The sequence below is a fragment of the Protopterus annectens genome, chromosome 3.part0, assembly GCF_019279795.1.
Source record: "Protopterus annectens isolate FY-2018-M chromosome 3.part0, PAN1.0, whole genome shotgun sequence".
Lineage (NCBI taxonomy): Eukaryota > Metazoa > Chordata > Ceratodontiformes > Protopteridae > Protopterus > Protopterus annectens.
In genome coordinates this window covers 543,017,713-543,040,571 of record NC_056731.1, presented here as the reverse complement: position 1 = coordinate 543,040,571, position 22,859 = coordinate 543,017,713, and the positions used below count along the sequence as shown (strand labels likewise).

Here is a 22,859-nt window from a genome sequence, read left to right as displayed (position 1 = left end):
GATTGTATCTCCTTTACTTACAATTCAACATACAACCCATTACTATTAAAAAACTAAGGCTCATTCAGCTAGAAGCTCTTGAACACCTGCTGAAGCTTTTGTTTTGTATCCACGAGACAGCTATAGTCCCATCATATGAATGATATGAATCAGACTACTGATAAAAAGGATCCAGCTGTACTCCTTGCTGTTATTAATAAATTATGTTGTGAACAAGTGAACTGAACAGATACCCTGAGCAAGAGTTAAAATTCATGCATTCCTACAGCTTAATTTAGGCAACTCAACTTTCTTATGTTTGTATTTAGATTGGAGAGACTCTAGCCTGGCTAGAAATTACAACAAATATTTAAGAAAATTACCCAATTGTTCCACCCAATCAGAGGGAACTAGCAGTATTTCCTGAACTTAGTCAATATTCTTTTTAGTGCCAAAGAAAACAGGAGACTGGAGCCAGTCTTGGATCCCAGTGTGCTGAACAAATCAATTAAACGCACCAAGTTTCAGATGGTCATGGTTCAGTCTATACTCCCATGTCTGGTAAAGGACAATTAGATGTGTTCGATAGGCCTTCAGGATGCGTACTAATCACATAAAGATGAACAGGCCATGCAGAAGGTACTTATTACCAATTCAGAGTTTTGCCCTTTGGTCTCATCACAGCCTCTAGGGTGTTCACCAAGTGCATGGCAGTAGTAGCAGATCACTTGAGACTGCAGGGATTCCGGGTGTTTCCATACTTAGATGACTGGCTCATTACCTCCCAGACAAGGCATCTCATAATAGATGCAAGAGATCAGGTTCTCCAGACTTGTTCTCATCTGGGAATAACCATAAATTACAAAAAGTCTAATTTGAACCATATGCAAAAGTTGGAGATTATAGGGGCATTGTTCAACACAGAATCAATGATAGCATCACTGCCTTCTCTAAAAGTTCAGACCTTGAGAAGCACAGTTTGGAAAGATAATCTACAGTACCAAAATGTCTGCCCATTTGGTTCTTTGGGCTCTAGGGTCAATGGCAGTAGCAATAACATTAGTACCATTAGCTAGGTTATACATGAGGATTTTACAATGGATACTAGCCGCGCAATGCTCACTACCTTATCAGCCCATGTAAACCCTAATACATGTCACTCAGATTTGCAAAAGAGATCTGAGGTGCTTTGTCCCTGTTCTAAATCAGACTAAACCCTACCTTTTCCCCCTTAATGCTCTTTTTTCTATACCCCTTCCTTCCAACCTTTGTCCCCTCTACAGCTTTAATCAATAGAATCTAACCTTATTCTAGCCCTTATGATTCTTGCCTTCTTCTGCTCTCTTTCTCTGACCTACTAATCATTATTTTCAGAATACTGAATGTCCTTGTACTGAATTGTATTTTAAACCTTGCACAGCCTGTGAGCTATTATTCACAGAAACAATTTTTGATTCTCTTAAATCTTTAATTTCTTTGTATTTGAATTTAGTCATTTTTTAACTATTGTAATCTTTTTTTTTGTAATTTACTAATGCTTGGAGCTTATCTCCCTGGGCCTCTACTGAAAATGGACATGTATCCAGCTAGACTAGCCCAGCCAACAAATGTAAAATAAATAAATAAATTAATTAATATCACGTTCTATTAGACCAACCATTCATTCTTCCCCAGCCCAAGTCCATAGTGACCACGGAAGCTTCCCAGTTAGTGTGGGGGTGGCATTACCTGGGGAAGACAGTCCAAGAAACTTGGTCTCCACAGAGGCCAATTTGCATATCAGTGTTCTGTTGATGAGAACAGTGCTTTTAGAATTGCAGGCATTTCAAGAAGCTCCCCCCCCAAGGATGACTACAGTTCAAACGGACAACATGTCACTTATTTGGTGCATCAACAAACAAGGAGGAACAAAATCTTATCCCTGTGTCAAGAAGCTCTCAGAGTGTGACAATGGGCAATCTCATCCGACCGCTTTCTCATAGCAATGCACATGCCAGGAACGTCCAGTGTGATAGTGGACAAGCTGAGCAAGTACATTCTCCTACCTCATGAATGGTCTCTTAATAAGAGTGTGGCGGAGACAATTTTTCACCAGTGGGGCCGCCTTGCTGCAATCTTTTTGCTTCTCCCCTAAACACCAAATGCAGCAGCTACTTTGCCCCTAATCCCCCCACAGGGGGAGTCACCAAGGGAGGCTGTATTTCATGATTGGTCCCCAGTCTGCTTTGTCTTTCCACCAATCCCACTAATTTCCAAATTCCTGAAGAAAGCTCCCATGTTGAAGTGCAAAGTTATCCTCATTGCACCTTTCTGGCCTCGACAGATATGGTTCCCCTTTCTTTGGCTTCACTTACTCCACCTACTGTGGACTTCTGATCTGACTCTAGACCTCCTGTCTCACCAGGCAGCCGTGATTCATCCAGACATATTGAACCTCAGGTTGACTGCCTGGCTTCTCCAATTCCATTAATAGCCAGACAACCTTTGCTGTCTTCTGCAGTCTGTCAAATACTCTTATCTTCACATAAACTATCTACACATAAACCACTACAGTAAATGGAAAAGGTTTGCTTACTGGGCCTGTCAAAATAATGTTGATTCTTTTTCAGCACTTTTCCATAGTATCCTAGAATTTTTAGCCTTCATTTTTAAGGAACGAGCTATTTCTTCCATGGTTAAGGTTCAGCTAGCAGCAATATTGAATTTTCACATAGGATTTGATGGTCTTTCCTTTGCCTCCCATAAACTATGCAAGACTTTTTTGCAAGGTACTCTCCCACTCAGGTCCACATTCAGAGACCCCACTACCCCATGGGACCTCAACCTGGTACTGCAGCAACTTACTTAATCCCCCTTTGAACCTGCAGCCAAATGTGACCTCAAATACCTTTCTTGGAAAACACATTTTTCTAGTAGCCATTACTTCTGCCAGAAGAATTTTGGAGATACAGGCATTGTCTTCAAAATCACATTACTTGATATTTCTAAAAGACAGCGTCACCTTACGAAATAATCATTCTTTTCTTCCTAAAGTGCTATCAGAGGCTAATATAAAACAATCTATTAATTTTCCCCTTATTCTTCTCCAGATTTTCTAACAAAGTTGAATACACACCAAACTTACTGGATGTGCACAGGCAATTACGTCTTTACCTACAAAGAATGGAAAATTTCAGGAAGTCTGAACAGTTGTTTGTTCCTTTTCAGACATGAAACTTGGACAGCCTGTTACAAAAATTACTCTAGCCAACTGGCTTATAGATTGTATTCCTTATACATATACCAAATTAGGCATTAACATGTTGAAACCTGTATGAGCTGACTCCACTAGAGCTATGGCTACTTCATCATTCTTTCAGTCTAGAGCCTCCATGGATGACATTTGTGTAGCAGCAACTTGGGCTACTCCCCATACATTTGTTACTCATTTCAAATTGTATATGGTCTTCAGAGACAAGGCATCACTTGGCTCTATGGTGCTCACGAATATCCTTCCTTGAGTCCACCCATGGAATTAGGTACCTGGGGACTCTGCCCATAAGCTGAGGATAGAATGAAAATTAATAACATCAGATGAAGCTATGTACTCACCATAATGTTCCATCTGTGTTGTCAGTTTTCATTCTTCCTCAACTGCCCTCTCACCAACCCCCCTGCCTTACAACCTTCTGGAAGAGCAAGTGCTTTTGTGAGTATGCCACTCCAGATATAGTATCCTCTCTCTGTGACTAAATTGTGTCTTTCTGTTTTCTTAGCAAACTATATCTGAGGTAATTAGGGTTGATGCATTGTGGGTAAGGGAGTAGCTGGAGAGTTTCTGCTTGCCATGAGCTTTTTCAGTGGCCAAGTTGGATCCAAGGGATTGAATCTAAACCCGTAAGTTGAGGGCAAATAAAAATGGACAGCAAAGCTGGAACATTATGGTGAGTGCATAACTTCTTTATCTGTCAACTTTTTAAGTTTGTAAGAACAATATTTAAAAGGTGTCCGTATTTTTGGGCCTTTGTCCCCCCCATTATTTGTGGCTTTGTCCAGATTTCTTGTCCAAGTCTTAAGAGGTTGCGAGGTATGGGGGGGGGGGTAAGAGGGAGGTAAGTGGTGTATGTGTGTGTCATACCTCTCAACTGTACAGATTTTCACAGAATGTCCATATTTATGCCTTATATTTTTGGTCTGGTCCTCATACAAATTGTGTTTTTTTTTTGACAAATCAGGTGCCTTTTTCAAAGATTTTAGTTTCAAGTGCATTTTCAAGGAATTGTGAGCTTAAAGGGAAAAGAAGTTTACAGCTGCTCATGCTAAGTCTGTTTACAATGTGCAAATTTTTGTTTAACAAATGGTATCACTATTGTGGTATAGAATTTTAAAGCAGTGTTAGTAGCACAACAGATAACATACTTGCTTTTTGATGCAGAAGACTGTGGATTCTACTCCACAGTATGTAGATGGATTCCTGATACTGTGTTGTATTTTAAGGGGGTGGGGTGCTGCAGTTCTGAGTATGTCCTCTGATTGACTTGCCAGTGCATTATTGATCTTTCATTAAACTGTGGACTGTAGACCTGTTTTCAGTTTGCCATCCATTCACTATTACAATATTATCAGCTTCCATTTTTTAGTGTAACATAGGCAGTTTATTCTTCAAGAGCAGCAGGCACTGAATTTGTAGACGAAACAATGAAATATAGCAGCAATCTCTTCATTAGTTACAGATCTCTTTAATGTGGAATTATTCAGATGACTTTCACTTCTGCAGAGATTGTGCATATTGACTGATATTGGTGGATTGTGACAACAGAAGTTTGAATGCCCTTTTATGGTTGAAATGCTCTGAATTGGGCAGTTTTGTTATTATTGGTTCATATGTTTTGTTTCATTGCTTACTGGAAAAATGTTCAAAACTATAAATTTAAAACACGCTGTAACAAGTAGTGCTGTATTAAACAAGGGATATAATTGAATGCAATCAGGAAGATGAATCAAAGAACGTTTGCATGGTCTATCAGTGTTTGTGCTATAAAATTTGAAATACAAGTTTTAAATCCAAATGTCTGCAATCATTGTAGAAGTAAAGCAGAAAACAGTATGCAAAATGAGAGTTTTGAACAGTGTTTATGGCAACTAGGGAGAAATAGCCAAGTAATGGGACACTGGAATGGCTGCGTGGGGGGGGGGTCCATTACCCTGCCTAGGGCCCCATTTTACCTTGATTCAGCTCTGATGAGAATAGTTTACATGGTGGGTTATACAACATTACCATTTTCAAAAGCATGTCTCAGCCCATAAAAGTTTGGGAACCACTGCAGTAGGTGTATCGAACCCTCTGCTTCAAGGGAACTCCACCAGTTCCTCAGATGCCATGCTACAATATGTAGTGGGAGCATATGTGGTTTTCGTGTACGACATAGAAGAGTGCCAACATGAAGTGAGCTTTTTATGGCATTGTCCATTTCCATGAGTTGCTGGGAGCCATAGCTTGCACTGTCCTCACCTGAGGAGCAAGAATGAAAGTATGTCAGCCATAGGGGGTTCCACTCTGTCGGCTGCCAGGTGGTCTGTAATGCAAATGATATAATATGCAATGTGTCTGTAGGCCATCTAGTTAGTGCCAATGACTCCCACATGTGATACACAGGTAACTTATATGAATGGCTTGTGTGGGGTGATTTTACTCAAGGATATCTTATGTGTGATGTCAGATTAATAATATCTATCAGAAATTCCCAGACCTTGGCAGAAAATGGCTACAACATTACCCTGTTACAGACTTGTTTCATTGTTGAATGTGTGTTTCGCTGCTTAAGGCTCACCTCCATTGTCTAAATGACTTAGCAAATGTAGTAATGTATTTTTAGTCTGTGCAATGTTGCACAACATCACTCTCAACCTCTAAGCATTAAAATCATTGCACTGCCCTTTAAAAATCATAACAGAGGGTCGGAAGGAGGAGCATTATTTTTTTATTTTTCACAATAGATTGTCTTTATATAGTAGTCCCAATATAATAGGCAATATTTGCATAGGCTTGGTTTATTTATTTATTTAATGATAAACAGGTCTGAACTTTATAAAGAATATCAGTAAATCTGGGAGGAACAAGGCTAAGTCAGAGAGCCAGAATCATAGTGCTGTGCCTAAATTATAGGCATTGAGAGGTATGTTCACATGCAGTTACAGCAGGACAGACATTCAGGAAGGGGAAGTCTCAGACTCAGCACTGCATGAGGTGTTGGATGAGGACTTTGTTGAGGAGCTAGCTTCAAGGGTGGACCATGACAGACAGGTGGGCATAGTATGCCATGGCACTGGCTAAGAGGCAACATCTGGTTTATAACTATAGCCCAGAATAAAGCATTATACAAGCTTAATGTGGCCATGAGATGTAAGGTGTACTAAACCAGTGTCCCCCTTGACAGATCTTCAGTAAAAAGGATCATGCAAACTTACACCCAGGCTACACTTTACCATGCATAGTCTGGCCAAACTGCTCATCAGATATAAGCTACCCTTATAACAGCGTACAAGGGCAGGGCATACTTATCGTCATATGTACAAGCGGGGTGCGCCACAGTATCAAGTGTCATCAGTGAGCAGTTATACTTGTGGTGGTATGTTTGAACAATATTTTTTGCTGAGTGTGTTAGATGTGTGAATGTGTTGTAGAGTGGGATATATTGGAGAGAGAAGAGGTGCTGCATCCATTGGTGTGTGTGTGTGTGTGTGTGTGTGTGTGTGTGTGTGTGTGTGTGTGTGTGTGTGTGTGTGTGTGTGTGTGAGAGATGTGCAGCAGAGAAGTCTGACCATGTGTTTGCTGGGACACAGCCCCAGCAGCTGTTATAGCACTGTGCTATGATCTGGTGGACAGGTCCAGAGCATCCTTAGGAGATGTATATGTGGACAGTCCATGTCCCCAGCTGTGAGGGCACCCTCTTCCAGAAGGGTCACAGTCGTGATCCATACCACATTGAAGGGATGGACTGCTCAATGAATGCGAACAGAAGCCCATAGCATGGGTAAGCCCAACACAAATACCCCAGGAGGATGTCAACACATTCATGATGATGGACTATGTGCCCAGTTACATTGTTATCATGATCAGTGGCTTGACTAGTGTAGTTGCATGCAGAAAGTGGGCACATTGTGTAGTACGGGATTACATAAGTTTGTGTAGAGGGGTGATGTTTTATAAGGATAGGAGAAAAAAATGTGTGTTTGTCATGTATGGACAGTTATTGTGGGTAACAGTTCTATGTGTTTTATGGGTGTGGGGGTTGCAGTTTTACACTGTTGTTGTTATGCTCTAGCCCCATATTGATTACTGGATGTGATCCAGTGGACAACAGCTTTCCCATGCTTCAATCCAACAGCTGTTTCTTTTGATAATACTTTCCCCATACAGACACATTGAGTGCTGTCTTATGTGTGCTGGTTCATAATGCTTTCCTTTAGGGTGTTTGTAGGGGGTCTACAGATACAGTAATTCACTGAGAGGCCATGATTTTATGTGCACAAGACTAACTTGCCTACACATTACCATACAGTCATGTTAGTGGGACATGTAACACTACAGATATACCCGCTCATTGTAATGCAGATGGGCAGGAGTTTCTGACATGTTGTTCTAGCACAACAGATAGAGTACTCTGAGGAGTCAGGACATACCTCCCTGATGTGCCAAGGAATAGGGTGTGTAAGCGGAGGCACATAGACTTCACATTGGAGTCTCTCTCATCATATATTAATTAAGATGACAGAGAGGGTTTCACCAGTCCCCTCATGAAAATGCCACATTTGGTGAAATATTGGAACTTATGTGGCAGAATCGATCTTACCCCTCGGGACAAAGAGGTTATCTTTGAGGCTCAGGTGTGGCCCCGTCTCCTCCTTGGATGGTTTCTCCTGCAGATAAATATATTGATTTGTAGGTAAGAAGTTCATGGGAGGAACCAGATACATGTGAGGTGGTGCCTCAAAAGCTTGACAAAATTTTTACACCTCCCAAGGACAGACAGCACTAGGCAAAGTCTTCTCTAGTGGATTCCAGTACTGTGGTGGCAGCAAACAAAAAGCTGACTGATCATTCTGTCTGTGTCCATCCCCTCCAAACAAGGAGTCCAGGGTGATGGATAGATTAGTGAAGTGGGGATGTGGTTTAGAATAAGTGGGAGGCCTTGGCTGCCGGTGAAATACCACTACTCTTATCTTATCATTTTTTCACTTACCTGGTGAGGCGGGGGGGGACCCCACCGGGGGTCTCGCTTCTGGCTCCAAGCGCCTGGGCATCTGGGTGTGATCCACTCCGGGGACAGTGTCAGGTGGGGAGTTTGACTGGGACGGTACACCTGTCAAAGAGTAATGCAGGTGTCCTAAGGCGAGTTCAGGGAGGACAGAAACCTCCCGTGGAGCAGAAGGGCAAAAGCTCGCTTGATCTTGATTTTCAGTATGAATACAGACCGTAAAAACGGGGCCTCATGATCCTTCTGGCTTTTTGGGTTTTAAGCAGGAGGTCTCAGAAAATTTACCACAGGGATAACTGACTTGTGGTGGCCAAGCGTTCATAGTAATATCACTTTTTGATCCTTCAATGTTGGCTCTTCCTATCATTGTGAAGCAGAATTCACCAAGCGTTGGATTGTTCACCCACTAATAGGGAACATAAGCTGGGATTAGACCATCGTGAGACAGGTTAGTGTTACCCTACTGATGATGTGTTGTTGCGATAGTAATCCCGCTCAGTACAAGAGGAACCACAGGTTCAGACATTTGGTGTATGTGCTTGGCCTTAACGGCTTCGAACTATGCCATTCATATAAATTGTTTCCAGAGGGATTTGGCTCAACAAGCTCTAACAACTCTGAAAGTGCCCCAACCTCAGATTCCAGGTAACAATTGGAAGTAACCATTGGCACAATGTCCACCACACCAAACTTCTTCATGCATAATGCAGCGGATGCAGTGGTGAGGGCAGACAGAGTTAATGTGGCCATGAGATATATGGTGTACTGCACCAGTGCCCCCCTTGACAGATCTTCAGTGTTTCGTCCTTTGGTGAAAGAAAATATGTAGAAGTGTGAACAGGAAGATAAGACATTTTCTGCCATTAGATTGAAGATTCAGGCATCATAAAGATTGTATAGTAGGAAACAAAAAGGGCTGAGATCACTCTGGCTATAAAAGACCAAGCATCAGCAGTTTGAGATGCCTCCTGACAGGGATAGCTTTGGCAGTGGTGAGGCCTTTAAGTAGTATGATCCCAGAGGCAGGGGAGGTCTAGAGAACCAGGGATATCATGGTTGTTTTTCTGTCAGACAATCCTAGTGTCCCTGTAGGCCAGCCTGACTGCTCCCCTCTGGAGACAGCTAGCGTTATATATCTCTGTACCCAGCTGCATGGGATGCCATCACGCAGGACAAATGGGTCAAAAGGATCATATTCAGAGGGCTTTTTCCTTACTCCAAACTGCAACAGCTTTTCTATGCAATCAGACAACTGGAGCAGAAAAAGGACTGGTGAGTTTGCTCTCTAAAAGAGCCATCCAGGAAGTCCCATCAGAAGATAGAGGGTCAGTTTTTTACTTCAGGTTTCTTTTGGTTATGAAGAAAAAAACAGGACTTCAGGCCTGTACTGAAGCATCTAAACAAGCATATAAAGAAGACCCAGTTCAGGATAGTCATGGTGCAGTTAATCTTGTCTTGTCAGAGAACAAATGATTGGATGTGCTCGGTAGGTCTCCAGGAAAATTACCTTCACATAAAGATAGAAAAAGGATCCTGGAGGCTCCTTCACTTCCAGCTCAGAACCAACCACTATCAGTTCTAAGCCCTACCCTTTGGTCTCTCCACAGCCCTCAGGTTGTTTGCCAAGTGCATGGCTGTTGTAGTGGCTGACCTATCACTACAGAGATGAGTGACTAGATCCTTGCTACTCCCACATTGGAAGCTGTCTTGGAGGCTGGAACTCTCTGCTCTGGCTATGTCTCTCCTTACGAATTACTCTAAACTTTAACAGGTCAAGTCTCCTTCCAACCCAGAAAGTTCTCTTCATAGGCTTTCACTTGGACATAAGATAATCTATAGTTTCTCTCTCACTGGATAGAAATTAGACCATCAGGCTGCAATGCTAGCCCTTCTTCAAGCTGCATCCCCACCTGCCACTTTAGTTCTCAAGGTTCTGAGCCTGATGACAGCATCAATCCTAATGATTCAGTTTGCACATTACCACATGAGGATTCTGCAATGGCTCCAACCCCTCTAATGGTTTCAATTACTGCATCATGTGGCTGTGCCAATTATGATAACCAATGCATGCAAGAAACATTTCCAACTGTTGCTTGACTCCCCTCATAGCCACTCCAGTAGGCCCTTAATTCCACCATTTGTATTAGCGGTTGTGACCATGGACACCTCCTTCCTAGGGGAGGCTGGCATTGCAGCAAGAGGATGATCTAAGGTTTATAGACATGTGACAAGACCAACATTTACAAAAATGCCCTAGAGATGTGAGTGGCTTTCGTTATGTTGCAGAAACCTTAAGACTTCCTCCCACTAGCAGTGATTTACATCCAAAAGGACAGTGTGATAGTAGTTAGGTACATCAAAAAGCAAGAAGGAACCAGATTGCACCCTTTATGTCAGGACACAATGGGGGTCTGGCAATGGGCGATTGCTTTGCGCCATTTTCTCATAGCAGCACCTATTCCAGGAGCTCTCAGATGTCTTGTGGACATCCTCATCAGATTCCTTCTGATGCCTCATAAATGGTTACTCATTTCAGTGATAACAAAACAAATCTTCACTCATTGGGGCTTTCCCAGCTGCAAACTATTTGACTCCTCTGATAATATTGAATGTGTAAAGTACATTGGGTACTTTGCCATGATCCCACCATAGGGACATTAACCAATGGATGCTGTTACTCTGCAATGGTATCCTGTTCCACACTGATCTGTTATCACCAAGTTTTCACAGAAAGTGATTAAGTGGCTCTGCCATCCTCATAGCCCATTCTGGTACAGATAGATTTGATATTTTCTTCACAGACCTCATCACAGGGGAACCCCCCCCCCCAGGATATTTGATCTTGCAGGATCTTCTTTCTCAGCCCTCAGGGAAGTGTCACCGATATCTCCACAGCCTAAAACAAACCACTAGGTTTCTCCAGCTCCTGTAATGACCAATGACATATCCCTCTCTTCTGAGATGATTAGGACCCTAACAGCCTTTAAGAAAAAAAAATCTACACGTAAACTTTAAAGTGGAAAATGGAAGCATTTTGTCATATGGGCCTCCTCTCAGAACACTGATCCCTTATCAGCCCCTATTCCAGACTTTTTCCAGTTTTTAGCACACATATTTAATTTTGGTTCTAGTTTTTCTACAGTAAAAGTACAGGTAGCAGCTATATTGAATTTTCATGTGGGACATCACGATCATTGCCATCACCTTGCATAAGCTTTGTAAGACCATTCTTAAAGGAACCTTTTTACTTAGGCCCCTGTCTTGGAATTTAAACTTTGCTCTGGAAGCATTGACAAAGCCACCATTCCAATTGGCTTTGCCTACTCCATTGAAATTCCTTTCTTGGAAAACAATGTTTTTGGTAGCCATCATTTCTGCTAGTAGAGTCTCCAAACTTCAGGTGCTTTCTGTGGCAGTCCCTCACTTGTACAAGGAGAGAATGTCACTCTACTGATCCATCCTTTCCTCCCAAAGTAGCTTCTGAATTGATCAAGATGCAACCGTTGCATTTGCAAGCATTTTTCCCCCCAGTCATCCTAATAAAGGACAGTATAGTCATCATTCCTTGGATGTACATAGATAGTTATGTTTTTACCATCACAGGATAAGTTATTTTTTAAAGTTTTCAAAGCTTTGTTTTCTTTATAACTTACAAGCTAGGTAAACTTTCCAACAATAGTCTTTCTAAATGGCTTTCAGATTACATTATCTATATCTATGCCTCACACAAACCAGACACTGCCAGGTAAACCCAAAGCTCATTCAGTCAGGGCAGTGGCAACTTCTGCAGCCTTTTGCAGGTGTTCTTCATTAGTTGAAATCTGTGCAGCTACCACTTGATCATCCTTGCACACTTTCATTAAACATTACAAGTTGGACATCGTTTGTAAGGTAGAGTATCCTTTGGCACCTCTGTCCTTAAAGGTCCTGTCGTAATGCCACCTGGAAGTTCACGTATCTTGAGATTCTGACCTACAGGTTAGATTGAATGGACTGAATAAATATGATAAAAATGTTATATGCTTACCATAATAATAGATCCTTTCATTTCATGTCTATTCAATACAACAATCATCCCACCATCTCCTTCCTTGTTTCAGATTGTAACTGTTGGTTCTGAATGACCATGTATGTATGTATGCATATATACATTTATAGTCTATTCTCAGGGCACCAGTCTTAAAGGGGCTCAAGACTGGAGCTCTAATGCTTCTGACTCTGGTCCACCAAGTGGCTTGAGAAATCATGGGTTGTATTGAATGGAAATGATTGAAAGGTACTCGCATTATGGTAAGTACATAACTTTCATTTCTACACATTCATTATATTTTATTTTTAAAATGTCCATAAATGACTAGAATTTCATTGTAAATGTATGCCTTTTAGAACTAAGCATTGCTGAAAAATGGAAAATTGTCTGTCTACGTTATAAGGCCATGACTAAAGTTAGATACCTTAATAATTGACACTCATAAGTGCATTAAGTATCAAATTGATGGTGAAACACCTATCAAAACTTGCTGTTTCTTTATTCAAATAGGTTTGCAGAGGCAAAGCCCCTTGCAGCCCACAGTATTAAGGGCTGTAACCCCCTACTGGTTGCTACTTAGAAATGATAGTCTGAAATCAGTGTATCTCAAAGAAAAATGAATTATGTGCATTATTGATCTTTACACAAAAAGTAAACAAACTACAGATTTCTGAATGTACATTAGAGTATCTTTCACAAATAAGTAACCATTAAGCCTGGAGCCCTTGTTACACTCATGAGCAGCAGTTGTACTTAATCTGGCAGACCTGCTGGCCTGTCTCCTTGTCTATGCCAACATTAAATTGCCCCAATTTAGAGATAAGAAGAGTCTTGGCCCAGAACAGAACTGATGATGTTAAGTTGTCTATCTCGCCTTTGTTCTTGCTGGTTGGGATCGGAGCCGATGCTCGGCTCCGACTCGACCATCTTCTATAGCTCGAGAGCTGTTTACTGGCTCGAGGCTACCCCTTATCCCATGATACCTAGCGCTAGCTACCCAGATCTCATTTGCCGCTTCAGCTGTGAGTTGTCGTTTTACTGGCTCAGGCTTGTATTAGTTTATTATAGAACTTTTTTCTTCAAAAAATAGTTTTTTTCTTAAAAGGTATAGTTATCTTTTAGTCTTATACTATTGTCATTAGACATGATAGTCTGAAATCAGTGTATCTCAAAGAAAAATGAATTATGTGCATTATTGATTGTGTTGTAGTAGTTCCTTTCCTCCCCTTTAGAACTCGTATAATTTAGAGAGTTCTCCCCCCCCTTCTCTCCTAATTAGGTAGCCGTTTAAGTTAGAAGCTTCCTAGTTTAAAAAAAAAAAAAAAAAATCTTTAGCTTTAGCTGTAGTATACTGTGTGTTTTTCTTTTTGTTGATATTGGTGTTGTGGTATTTTGTTGGATACAGGATGTATAAAGAATCCAAGGTGTCTGGATTCAAGAAGTGTGACTCATGCTGTCAGAAAATGTCTCTGACAGATGGGCACACTTCTTGCGTCTATTGCTTAGGCGCAGTGCACCTGCAGGACTCTTGTTCTATATGCCATGCATTTAGTCCAAGAGTTCTGCAGGAGCATAAGAATAAACTTATTCTTAGGGGTCTTTTAAAGCCCCAGGATTCACCAGCCAAGGCTCAGCCTGTGAAATCCCCAAAACAGACCAAATCGTCGGCTCCAAGCTCAGAGCCGTCATTGGTTCAAACTTTACCTGCTACTTCGGTTCCGGCCAGAACCGATGAGACTATCTCCCCGTCGGCTCCATCAGAATCTTCGGAGCTGTCACAGTGCCACAGAAGGCTAAGGTCCCCTTCTCTGGAATCCATACATTCGGCTCCTAGGTCACCCCTGCTTCAGAGTGAGCGCAGTCACAGATCTTCCCACTCCTCTCGGTCCTCTAGGCTCTCGGATTATGATGTGGAGAGAGTGGTCAGTAGGTTGCTGAAGTCACAGGCACTTGCCAAGATCTTGTCCAGCCCTCCTCAACAGGTGTCGGCTCCATTCACTTCTATCGATGTTCCTCCTCCGACTCCCTTGAGCTCGGAGCCAGAGTTCGTTGGGGTTCGAGTCGTGGAACCGTCGGCTCCGATAACTATTTCTCCTTCGGTTCCGTTATTGGCTCCGATTCCCTCGATGATACCATCCATCAAGGGATCTGGGCGCCGAGGCGACCTCATCGGCTCTGAGGGGGGCGAGTGGCATCGGACCCTTGTCCGACCCCATTCTCCCTCCCGGAGCTTCGGCGCAGGTGAGCTCAGCTCCTACATCAGCCTTGGAGCTGTCTCCCTTGGTGCGGAGAAGGATTCCGATATCCTCGGAACCGGAGCCTTCTCTGCATCGTGGCAGGGACGCCTTTGATGTCATGAGGAGTGTGCTGGCCTCTGAGTCAGCTCCACAATCGACCCCACTGGCTCCGTCCCCTGTAGTGCCTGCGCCAACCTCTGTTCCTCCTCCAGACCCCAAGCGTGGGGAACCGGCACTCCAGGGCACCCCATTGGGTGTTTCCTCTTGTTCCAAGGCCTCCCCTGATCATTCAGAGGAGCCCCCTCAGAAGAAGAAGTGCAAGAGGAAGCACATTGACTCCCCTGAGTCTGTCACATCTATCTGATACAGACTTAGATGAATCGGAAGGGTCCCCGAGATCCCCCTCTGAAGATGTTTCCTTCTCAGACATCCTAGAGATGCTTAAGCAGAGGGGGGAACTGGAATCCCCTAGCCCCTACTGAGGATGAGTCTGTATTCCTGGATGCGTTCGGTTCCCGACCTTCCACCTCCTGGGTTTCTCCGCCTTTTGATCCACTCATATCGGTGGTGGCTCGAAAGGCTTGGTCAGCCCCGGATACAGTGGAACCAACCCACAGGAGACCCAGCAAGTTTATCACTGCATCCCTTGATAAGCAGTTCCTTACCAAAGGTGTTCCTGTGGATGCCATGGTGGTAGCAGCAGCCACAAAAAAAGAGTTAGCAGAAACTTCATCTGTCCATCCTCCTAACAAGGAATCTAGGACTATGGATAGATACGGGAAGCGAATGTTTGCTTCAGCGACCTTTTCTATGAGGTCACTGAATTACTTATGCCATTTTACCCGGCTTCGGGGGGATCTCCTTAAAGAACTTGGAGATACCCTTCAAGATCCATCAGCTGAAGGGGCTCATGCTAAAGTGGCTTCCCAGCGGGCGACCCTTAATTCTGTAGTCAACTCCTCCATGAGGCTCATTTCCTATGCAGCCGATGGTGCGAGTAGAGCTGCAGGTACAGGCGTGGCCCTTAGGAGACATGCATGGATGCGGCTGTGTAATTTTGCAGAACCTTTTAGAGCATCATTCACCAACACTCCCTTTGACGGTTCCTTTCTTTTTGGACCACAGGTGAAAGACACCTTGACTAGGTGTGAGCAAGAAGGCAAGAGTCTCTCTGCCGAGGGAGTCCATTTTTCCACTCCTTCCAGACAATACCCCAAGAGTCACAAGAGTGTAAAATGTGGTTCCGGAAATCCCAGGGAGCCTTGCCTGACACACATAGTGATTTTTCCTCCAGGGGCAGAGGAGGAAACAACAACAGATGCCGCCTTCGTGTCAGAGGGGGGCCGCAGAACCAGGGCAGCAGAGAATCCTTCTCTGAGAAGCCCTTCCAGCATCCCTGAAGGGTTGCCCGGCTGCCCGCCTCTGGAGGCAGTCGAGGGAGGGCTTTCACTGTACCCAATAGCCTGGCAAAATTTAACGCAAGACAAATGGGTACAGTCAATCATATCCGGAGGTTACAAAATTCCCTTCTCTCAACCCCCCTTACCGTCAAGCAAATCCTTCCCAGATGTTCCACCTAATCTGTGGGACCAAGCAGTTATAGAAGTTTCAAAAGTGCTAGAAAAAAGAGTCATCCAGGAAGTCCCGGCAGACCAACATGGATCCGGAACTTACACAAGGTTCTTTTTGGTACCAAAAAAGACAGGGGACTGGAGACCGATTCTGGATCTCAGCAGACTAAACAAGTCTGTTCAAAGAACAAAGTTTCAGATGGTCACACTACAGTCCATTCTACCCTTCCTGGGTCAGGACAATTGGAAGTGCTCCACAGATCTTCAGGATGCATACTATCACATCAAAATGGACAGGCACTCCAGGAGATTCCTTCGCTTCCGGCTGGGAACCAGTCATTATCAGTTCAGAGCTCTGCCCTTTGGTCTCACCACAGCCTCAAGGGTGTTCACCAAATGTATGGCAGTGGTCACGGCTCACCTGAGACGTCAAGGATTCCAGGTGTTTCCATATCTAGACGACTGGCTCCTCACTGCTACTACAAAGATATCAACTTCTGCAAGTCAGGGACTACACAATCACAATCTGCTCCCAGTTAGGGATCACAATAAACTTCAAAAAATCTGCCTTGTTGCCCTGTCAATCTATCACCTATATAGGAGCAGACTTAGACACAAGGAACATGTCCGCAAGGCTTCCGCCAGACAGGGTATCTTTAATTCGCCAGCACGTACAAATTCTAATGCAGAGCAAAAGGATCCAAGTCAGGTTCATCCTTCAAACTCTGGGTTCCATGGCAGTGCCAATTCTTCTAATCCCACTGGCCCGCTTTCACATGAGGATCCTTCAGTGGCTTCTGTTCACACAGTGGTCTTTCCAACAGCTGCACATGTCTCACATGATCATGATTACAGGAGCATGCAAAAGGCACCTTTCCTGGTGGATGGTCTCCCCACTAGTGACTCAGGACAGACCCTTCATTCAGCCCCCTCCGGTTGCCACAGTGACCACAGACGCCTCCCTGATAGGGTGGGGGGGCATTATCAGGGCAGGACAGTCCAAGGCACTTGGCAGCCTCACGTGCATATAAACGTCCTAGAAATGAGAGCCGTGCTCCTAGTGTTGCAAGCTCTTCAGGACTCTCTCCCTTCTGGGACCATTGCAATTCAAATGGACAACATGTCACTGGTGTGGTACATCAACAAGCAGGGCGGAACCAGGTCCTACCCCCTATGTCGAGAAGCACTCAGACTCTGGCAGTGGGCGATTTTCCTCCCAACGATTTCTGATAGTGATGCACATCCCTGGAAGGTCCAACGTCATAGCGGACAGGCTCAGCAGAGCTATTCTCATGCCTCACGAGTGGTCTCTGAATCAGGTAGTTGCGGATCTGTTCTTCCACAAATGGGGACAGCCTTGCTGTGATCTTTTTGCCACCCCCTTCAACAGCAAATGCAGCAACTACTTCTCCCTTCTTCCGCTTCCAGGTCACACACCCAGAGACGCTCTAGTCCACGACTGGCCTCAGGGACTTCTTTATGCCTTCCCTCCATTTCCCCTGATAGCGATACTTATACAGAAAGCAATATCATTGGGTTGCAAAATGATCCTCATTGCCCCCTACTGGCCTCGACAGATATTTCTGTTCCTGCACCATTACCTTCTCGATCAGCCCTGGACTCTGGATCCGATTTCAGACCTACTGATTCATCAGTCAGGCGGGCTGCATTAATCCCTCCAAACACTCCAGCTCACAGCTTGGTTGCTCCACTTCCAACCTTAGCCAGGCTTCCCAGCATTTCCCCGGCCGTACGTGAAATTATTGTCTCCTCGCACAAGTCCACCACTAGAAGGACTTATGCTAGCAAATGGAAACGTTTTTCTTGTTGGGCAGAGGCTAGGAACATAGATCCCTTTTCAGCCCCAGTCCACAAAATCTTGGAGTTCCTAGCAGAACTTTTTCATTCTGGGTCTGCTTCTGCTACAATCAAGGTTCAATTAGTGGCCATTTCAAACTTTATGTTGGGTTGTCTAATGCAAACTTCATGTCTCATAAGCTATGTAAAGCTTTTCTAAGAGGGACTACTCTCCTTAAACCCCCAGTGAGAGATCCCCCTCCTCCTTGGGACCTAAATTTGGTACTAACCTCCTTAATTTTGCCCCTTTTTGAACCTGCAGCGTCCTGCTCCATTAAGTTTCTATCTTGGAAATCTCTCTTTCTGGTAGCTATTACTTCAGCCAGACACATTTCTGAACTTCAGGCACTATGTGTCCATCCTCCATACTTAGTTTTTCATAAGGACAGGGTTGCTCTGAGGACTAATCCCTCTTTCCTTCCGAAAGTCTGCTCAGAAAATAATTTAAACCAATCTATAGACTACCTGTGTTTTTTCCCAACCACACCAACAAGGCAGAATACAAATTACATCAGTTGGATGTTCATAGACAACTTCATTTTTACCTGCATAGGACGAAGGAAATAAGGAAGTCGGACCAACTATTCCTTTCCTATGCTCTGGGCAAACAAGGTCTCCCAGTTTCCAAAGTGACCTTATTCAGGTGGTTGTCTCACATTATTACCTCCATCTATCAACTGAGAAACAAAGAGTTATCTATCAAACCAAAAAGTCATTCTACAAGGGCTTTGGCCACCTCTGTAGCCTTCCAGTGTAGGTTGCCCATGGACTCTGTCTTTGCAGCTGCTACGTGGGCAAACCCTCATACCTTTATTTCTCATTACAAGCTAGATATGGTCTCCAGGAGCAGAGCTAACTTTGGTTCCACTGCTCTGAAAAGTCTGTTCCAATGAGCTGCCCAGGATTATAGGTGCTAGGGACAATGTCCCAACCAACAAGAATGAAGGCGAGATAGACAACTTAACATAAAGAAGTTATGTACCTACCATAACGTTCCATGTTAGTTGTCTTCATCTCACCTTCTTTCTTGTGTCCCACCCTTCATCCCCCTGTCCTATTGGACTGAGAGGAGTTCAAGTTTCACTGGCTGAGTGTTCTCTGGTTGTTTCCTCTACTGATTTAGAGAGCATGTCAGGTGTGCTCAACATTTTGTTTGGAGAGGTTCATTCTCTAGCTATGGCTAGGGTTAGCTATTTCAAATGAGATCTGGGTAGCTATCGCTAGGTATCATGGGATAAGGGGTAGCCTCGAGCCAGTAAACAGCTCTCGAGCTATAGAAGATGGCCGAGTCAGAGCCGAGGATCGGCTCCAATCCCAACCAGCAAGAAAGAAGGCGAGATGAAGACAACTAACATGGAACATTATGGTAGGTACATAACTTCTTTTTATAAGTGAGACTGACAAAGCAAATCTGATTATTTTAGAAATGGAAAATGGCAAATATTAGTTTGACTGTTAAGGAATTACTTCTTGAAAGTACAAATTTTGTGACTAGATTGTGGGTTTTTGTGGTATAATGTATAAGTTTTATTTTCTTGTAGGAAATCTTTCATCTGCAGACAGAAAATGAGAAACTAAAGAACAGAATCAAGACTTTAGAGGCTCAGGTAAAGTGGATTTTCCAAGCACATTTAATTTTATTAAGTATTTATTTTAATATAAATGTTGTAAAGTGTTAAAAAATAATGACTGCCTTTCATTGTGAATGTTTTATGTAATCTATTGTATTGTATTTTTTATTCAATCTTTTGTCGACCTGGTTAGTCCCACTAGGCTAGTAGCCTCTTTTCAGGGGGAAACCAGAGATGATGTTAATAATGACTAGGGTAAATTTGGCTGGAGCATCAGGGGACTTCCTCTATTCTTGGTAGTCGGGGGTAGAGTTTGTGTGCTACACATCCTGACTTCCTGTTTCCTGCCCAGGTGTGGAAGCAGCCAGGAGGAACAGTGAGAAAACATGACTGATTCAGCTTTTGCTGAAACTGGAGTGAAAGTTGCTGAAAATTTAGTTCAAATGGTAGAACTGATATCAGAAGTTCTTTTGATGATATGGGTACAGAAAAAACAGTGACATTGGAGGAAAAGGAGATTTCAGCTGAAACAGAGATGAACTCAGAGGAAAACCTTCAGAGGAGATTGTTTGAAGGAGAGACAGTTACCACTGAAAAATGCATAATTACAACCCTCCAATTGGGGAGGGGGGGTTGCAGGATGATTATTTGGAAGAAATGGTAAACCAAAGTGAGCCAGAAAATGGAGCAGCAATTTCATGGAGCAACAAGCAACATCATGGAAAACATAGAAGAAGAAAAAGGAGAATAATAGACTGTGCCAGAAAAAGTTCCAGAGCAAAAACTTATGCGTAAACTGTTGGAGAAGGAACAAAGAAGAAAGAAGAAATAAAAACAAAAAACAAAAAAGAAGTTTATAGTACATGTGAGCATTAAAAAAAGAAGAAAGTTTGGACAGGTATGAGGTCAGTCATAGCACATCTGGGTTTCTAAGCAAAAGAGGTAAGAGCATATATTTTAATTAATAAACAAACTTTTATTGACTTGATATTTGAGACTGAGCAGCCCATAGAAAATTTTTTGGATGCACATGAACAAAAGAAAAATATTTATCCATGGTCAGAATATGTGCTGCAAGCTTTTTACAGACAAACAAAAAAAGAATAACTATCCAGTTTAGAACTGAAGTTGAAGCAAAAGACCTGAAAGAACATTTGTTAATTATATGTAAAACGTGGGTCTATATCATTTAATTGAAAACTCATTTCATTGAAGCTTAATTCATTGACACATATTCACTGAAAGCTCACTTCACTGAAAACCCAATTCACTGAAAGCTCACTTCACTGAAAACCCATTTCACTGAAACTCATTTCATTGAAAGGTATATATGGCCTATTCCCCACTGTTGTGTGATCCTGGAGTTAGTATATAAAGTAAGGGGGTGGGGGAAAAGCCCCTCACATAAATTAGTTATATGTTGTCTTCTGGAAGAATTCTTTCATTACACTTGTAAGTATCCATCTATATGTTTTAAAATATTTACAATATGTGGGGTGCTACGCCCCCCACACCCCCCAATGTGGGAGGCCTCCACACTCCCCCTTACTTTATATACTGACTCTAGGATCGCACATCAGTGGAGAAAAGACCATATATACCTTTCAACTAAATGAGTTTCAGTGAAATGGGTTTTCAGTGAAGTGAGCTTTCAGTGAATAAGTGTCAATGAATTAAGCTTCAATTAAATGAGTTTTCAATGAAGTGATATCGACCCATAAAACATGGACACTACAGAAACATATTATGAAAGAGGACTATGGACTGGGGAGTGGGAATGTGGAGTAATACTGAAAATGGAAATGATAATGTCCTTCATGTACTTAGTATTATTAATGTTTGTGGTAATAGGAGTTTTGAGAAATACAGGGATCAACCAAAGACATGTTATTTTTGTGGAAAAAAATGATCATTTAATAACGGAATGTGATAAAAAAGATGTTATTTAATGCAAAACATGTAGCAATACTGGTCATTCATGGCTAGAATGTGAAATGAATGTGCAAGAAAATGAAAATGAAGTTATACAGAAAAAAGAGAAGAATGCGTTATACAAGAAAATGTACAAAAAGAAGTGACTGATAAAGAGGTGGCTTAATTTTAAAGTGAAATATAAAATTTGTTTTTAGAATGCATAAGGAAGAAAAGAAGAAAGGAAAAAGAGAGATATAAGAAATTAAGTCAAGAAACATTCAGAGACTTATTAGAGAAGAAAAATTCCTTTTATAAAAAAGAAAGAGAAATATATAAAATGAATCAAATTAAAATTAACAACTTGTTATATAAAAATATTGTTTACAAGAAAGAAAGAGGAGGTAGCACCATATTTGAGTAAAATAATAAAAGAAGAAAAACTAATAAGAGAATTAAAAAATAAGGAATGTAAGCAAATAAGACAGCAAGAAGGAATATACAAAATAATTAAAGAATATGTATTGGAATTATTAAAAGAGAAGAAAACATAGAACAAATTTATAAAGGTGAAAAATTAAATAAAAACAACTATGAAAGAACTGAATAAAATTCAAAAGATATTATAAATTCTGCAACAGGACTGGACAGAATTGAATATGGTATGTATAAAGAAATGAAGGTGTGGCAAAAAATAATTTTTATAGAAGTTATGAATGAATAGTTAGAAACTAGAATTACAGCAAAAGAGATATGTACAGGAGTTATAAAAGTTATATTTAAAAAAGGAAATAAAGAGATAAAAAATTGGAGACCTATAACATTGAGTAATACAGATTATAAAATTTTTATGAGAATAATAATAAAAAGGTTACAAAAAATGGATAGAATATATGACCAGAATGTATTCTGAAGAAAAGGAAAAGGAAGTCGAGTTATTATGGATAATAAGAGAAGTAATTGATGATATCATAAATAAAAATGCAGAAGAGAGGGTTATAGGAGATATAAGTAAAGCCTATGATAATAATTCAATATAAAATTTTTGGGGGAATTTTGCAACCATATAATATAAGCAAGAAAATATTACAAGTAATAAAATCTATTTATGAAAGAAACTATGTGAAACTAAATGTGAATGGCTGGATTAAGGAAGAAATAAAAATAGAATGTGAAATAAAGCATGGGTGCTGAGCTAGAAGTGTAATTTTCCGTTTAGTTATGAATATAATAATGAAGGAAATTAATAAAATATCAAGTAGTGGTGGATACAAAATGATGAAGGGAGTACAATTTCCAATCATGTATTATGCAGATGATATTGTATTAATTGTTAAAAATAAAATATGGATGGAAGAAGTAAATGAAAATTTAGGTGCATAGGTGTGTACTAGGCTAATGGCTCTGGGGCCTATGTAAGCCTAGCCAATAAGAATCCCTAGTATCATGTCAACAGATGTTAGTTC

The 22,859-nt window shown here is 41.8% G+C and overlaps 1 protein-coding gene across 1 annotated transcript in view; it reads left to right on the top strand.

Moving 5' to 3' along the window:
• Positions 1–22,859, top strand: part of LOC122796467 (leucine zipper transcription factor-like protein 1) — a 555,892-nt gene that overhangs the window by 343,932 nt on the left and 189,101 nt on the right. Inside the window, exon 2 of the mRNA XM_044064968.1 lies at positions 19,453–19,518. Within this exon, the coding sequence (XP_043920903.1) occupies positions 19,453–19,518 (66 nt within the window). The remainder of the gene's footprint in view (positions 1–19,452; positions 19,519–22,859) is intronic.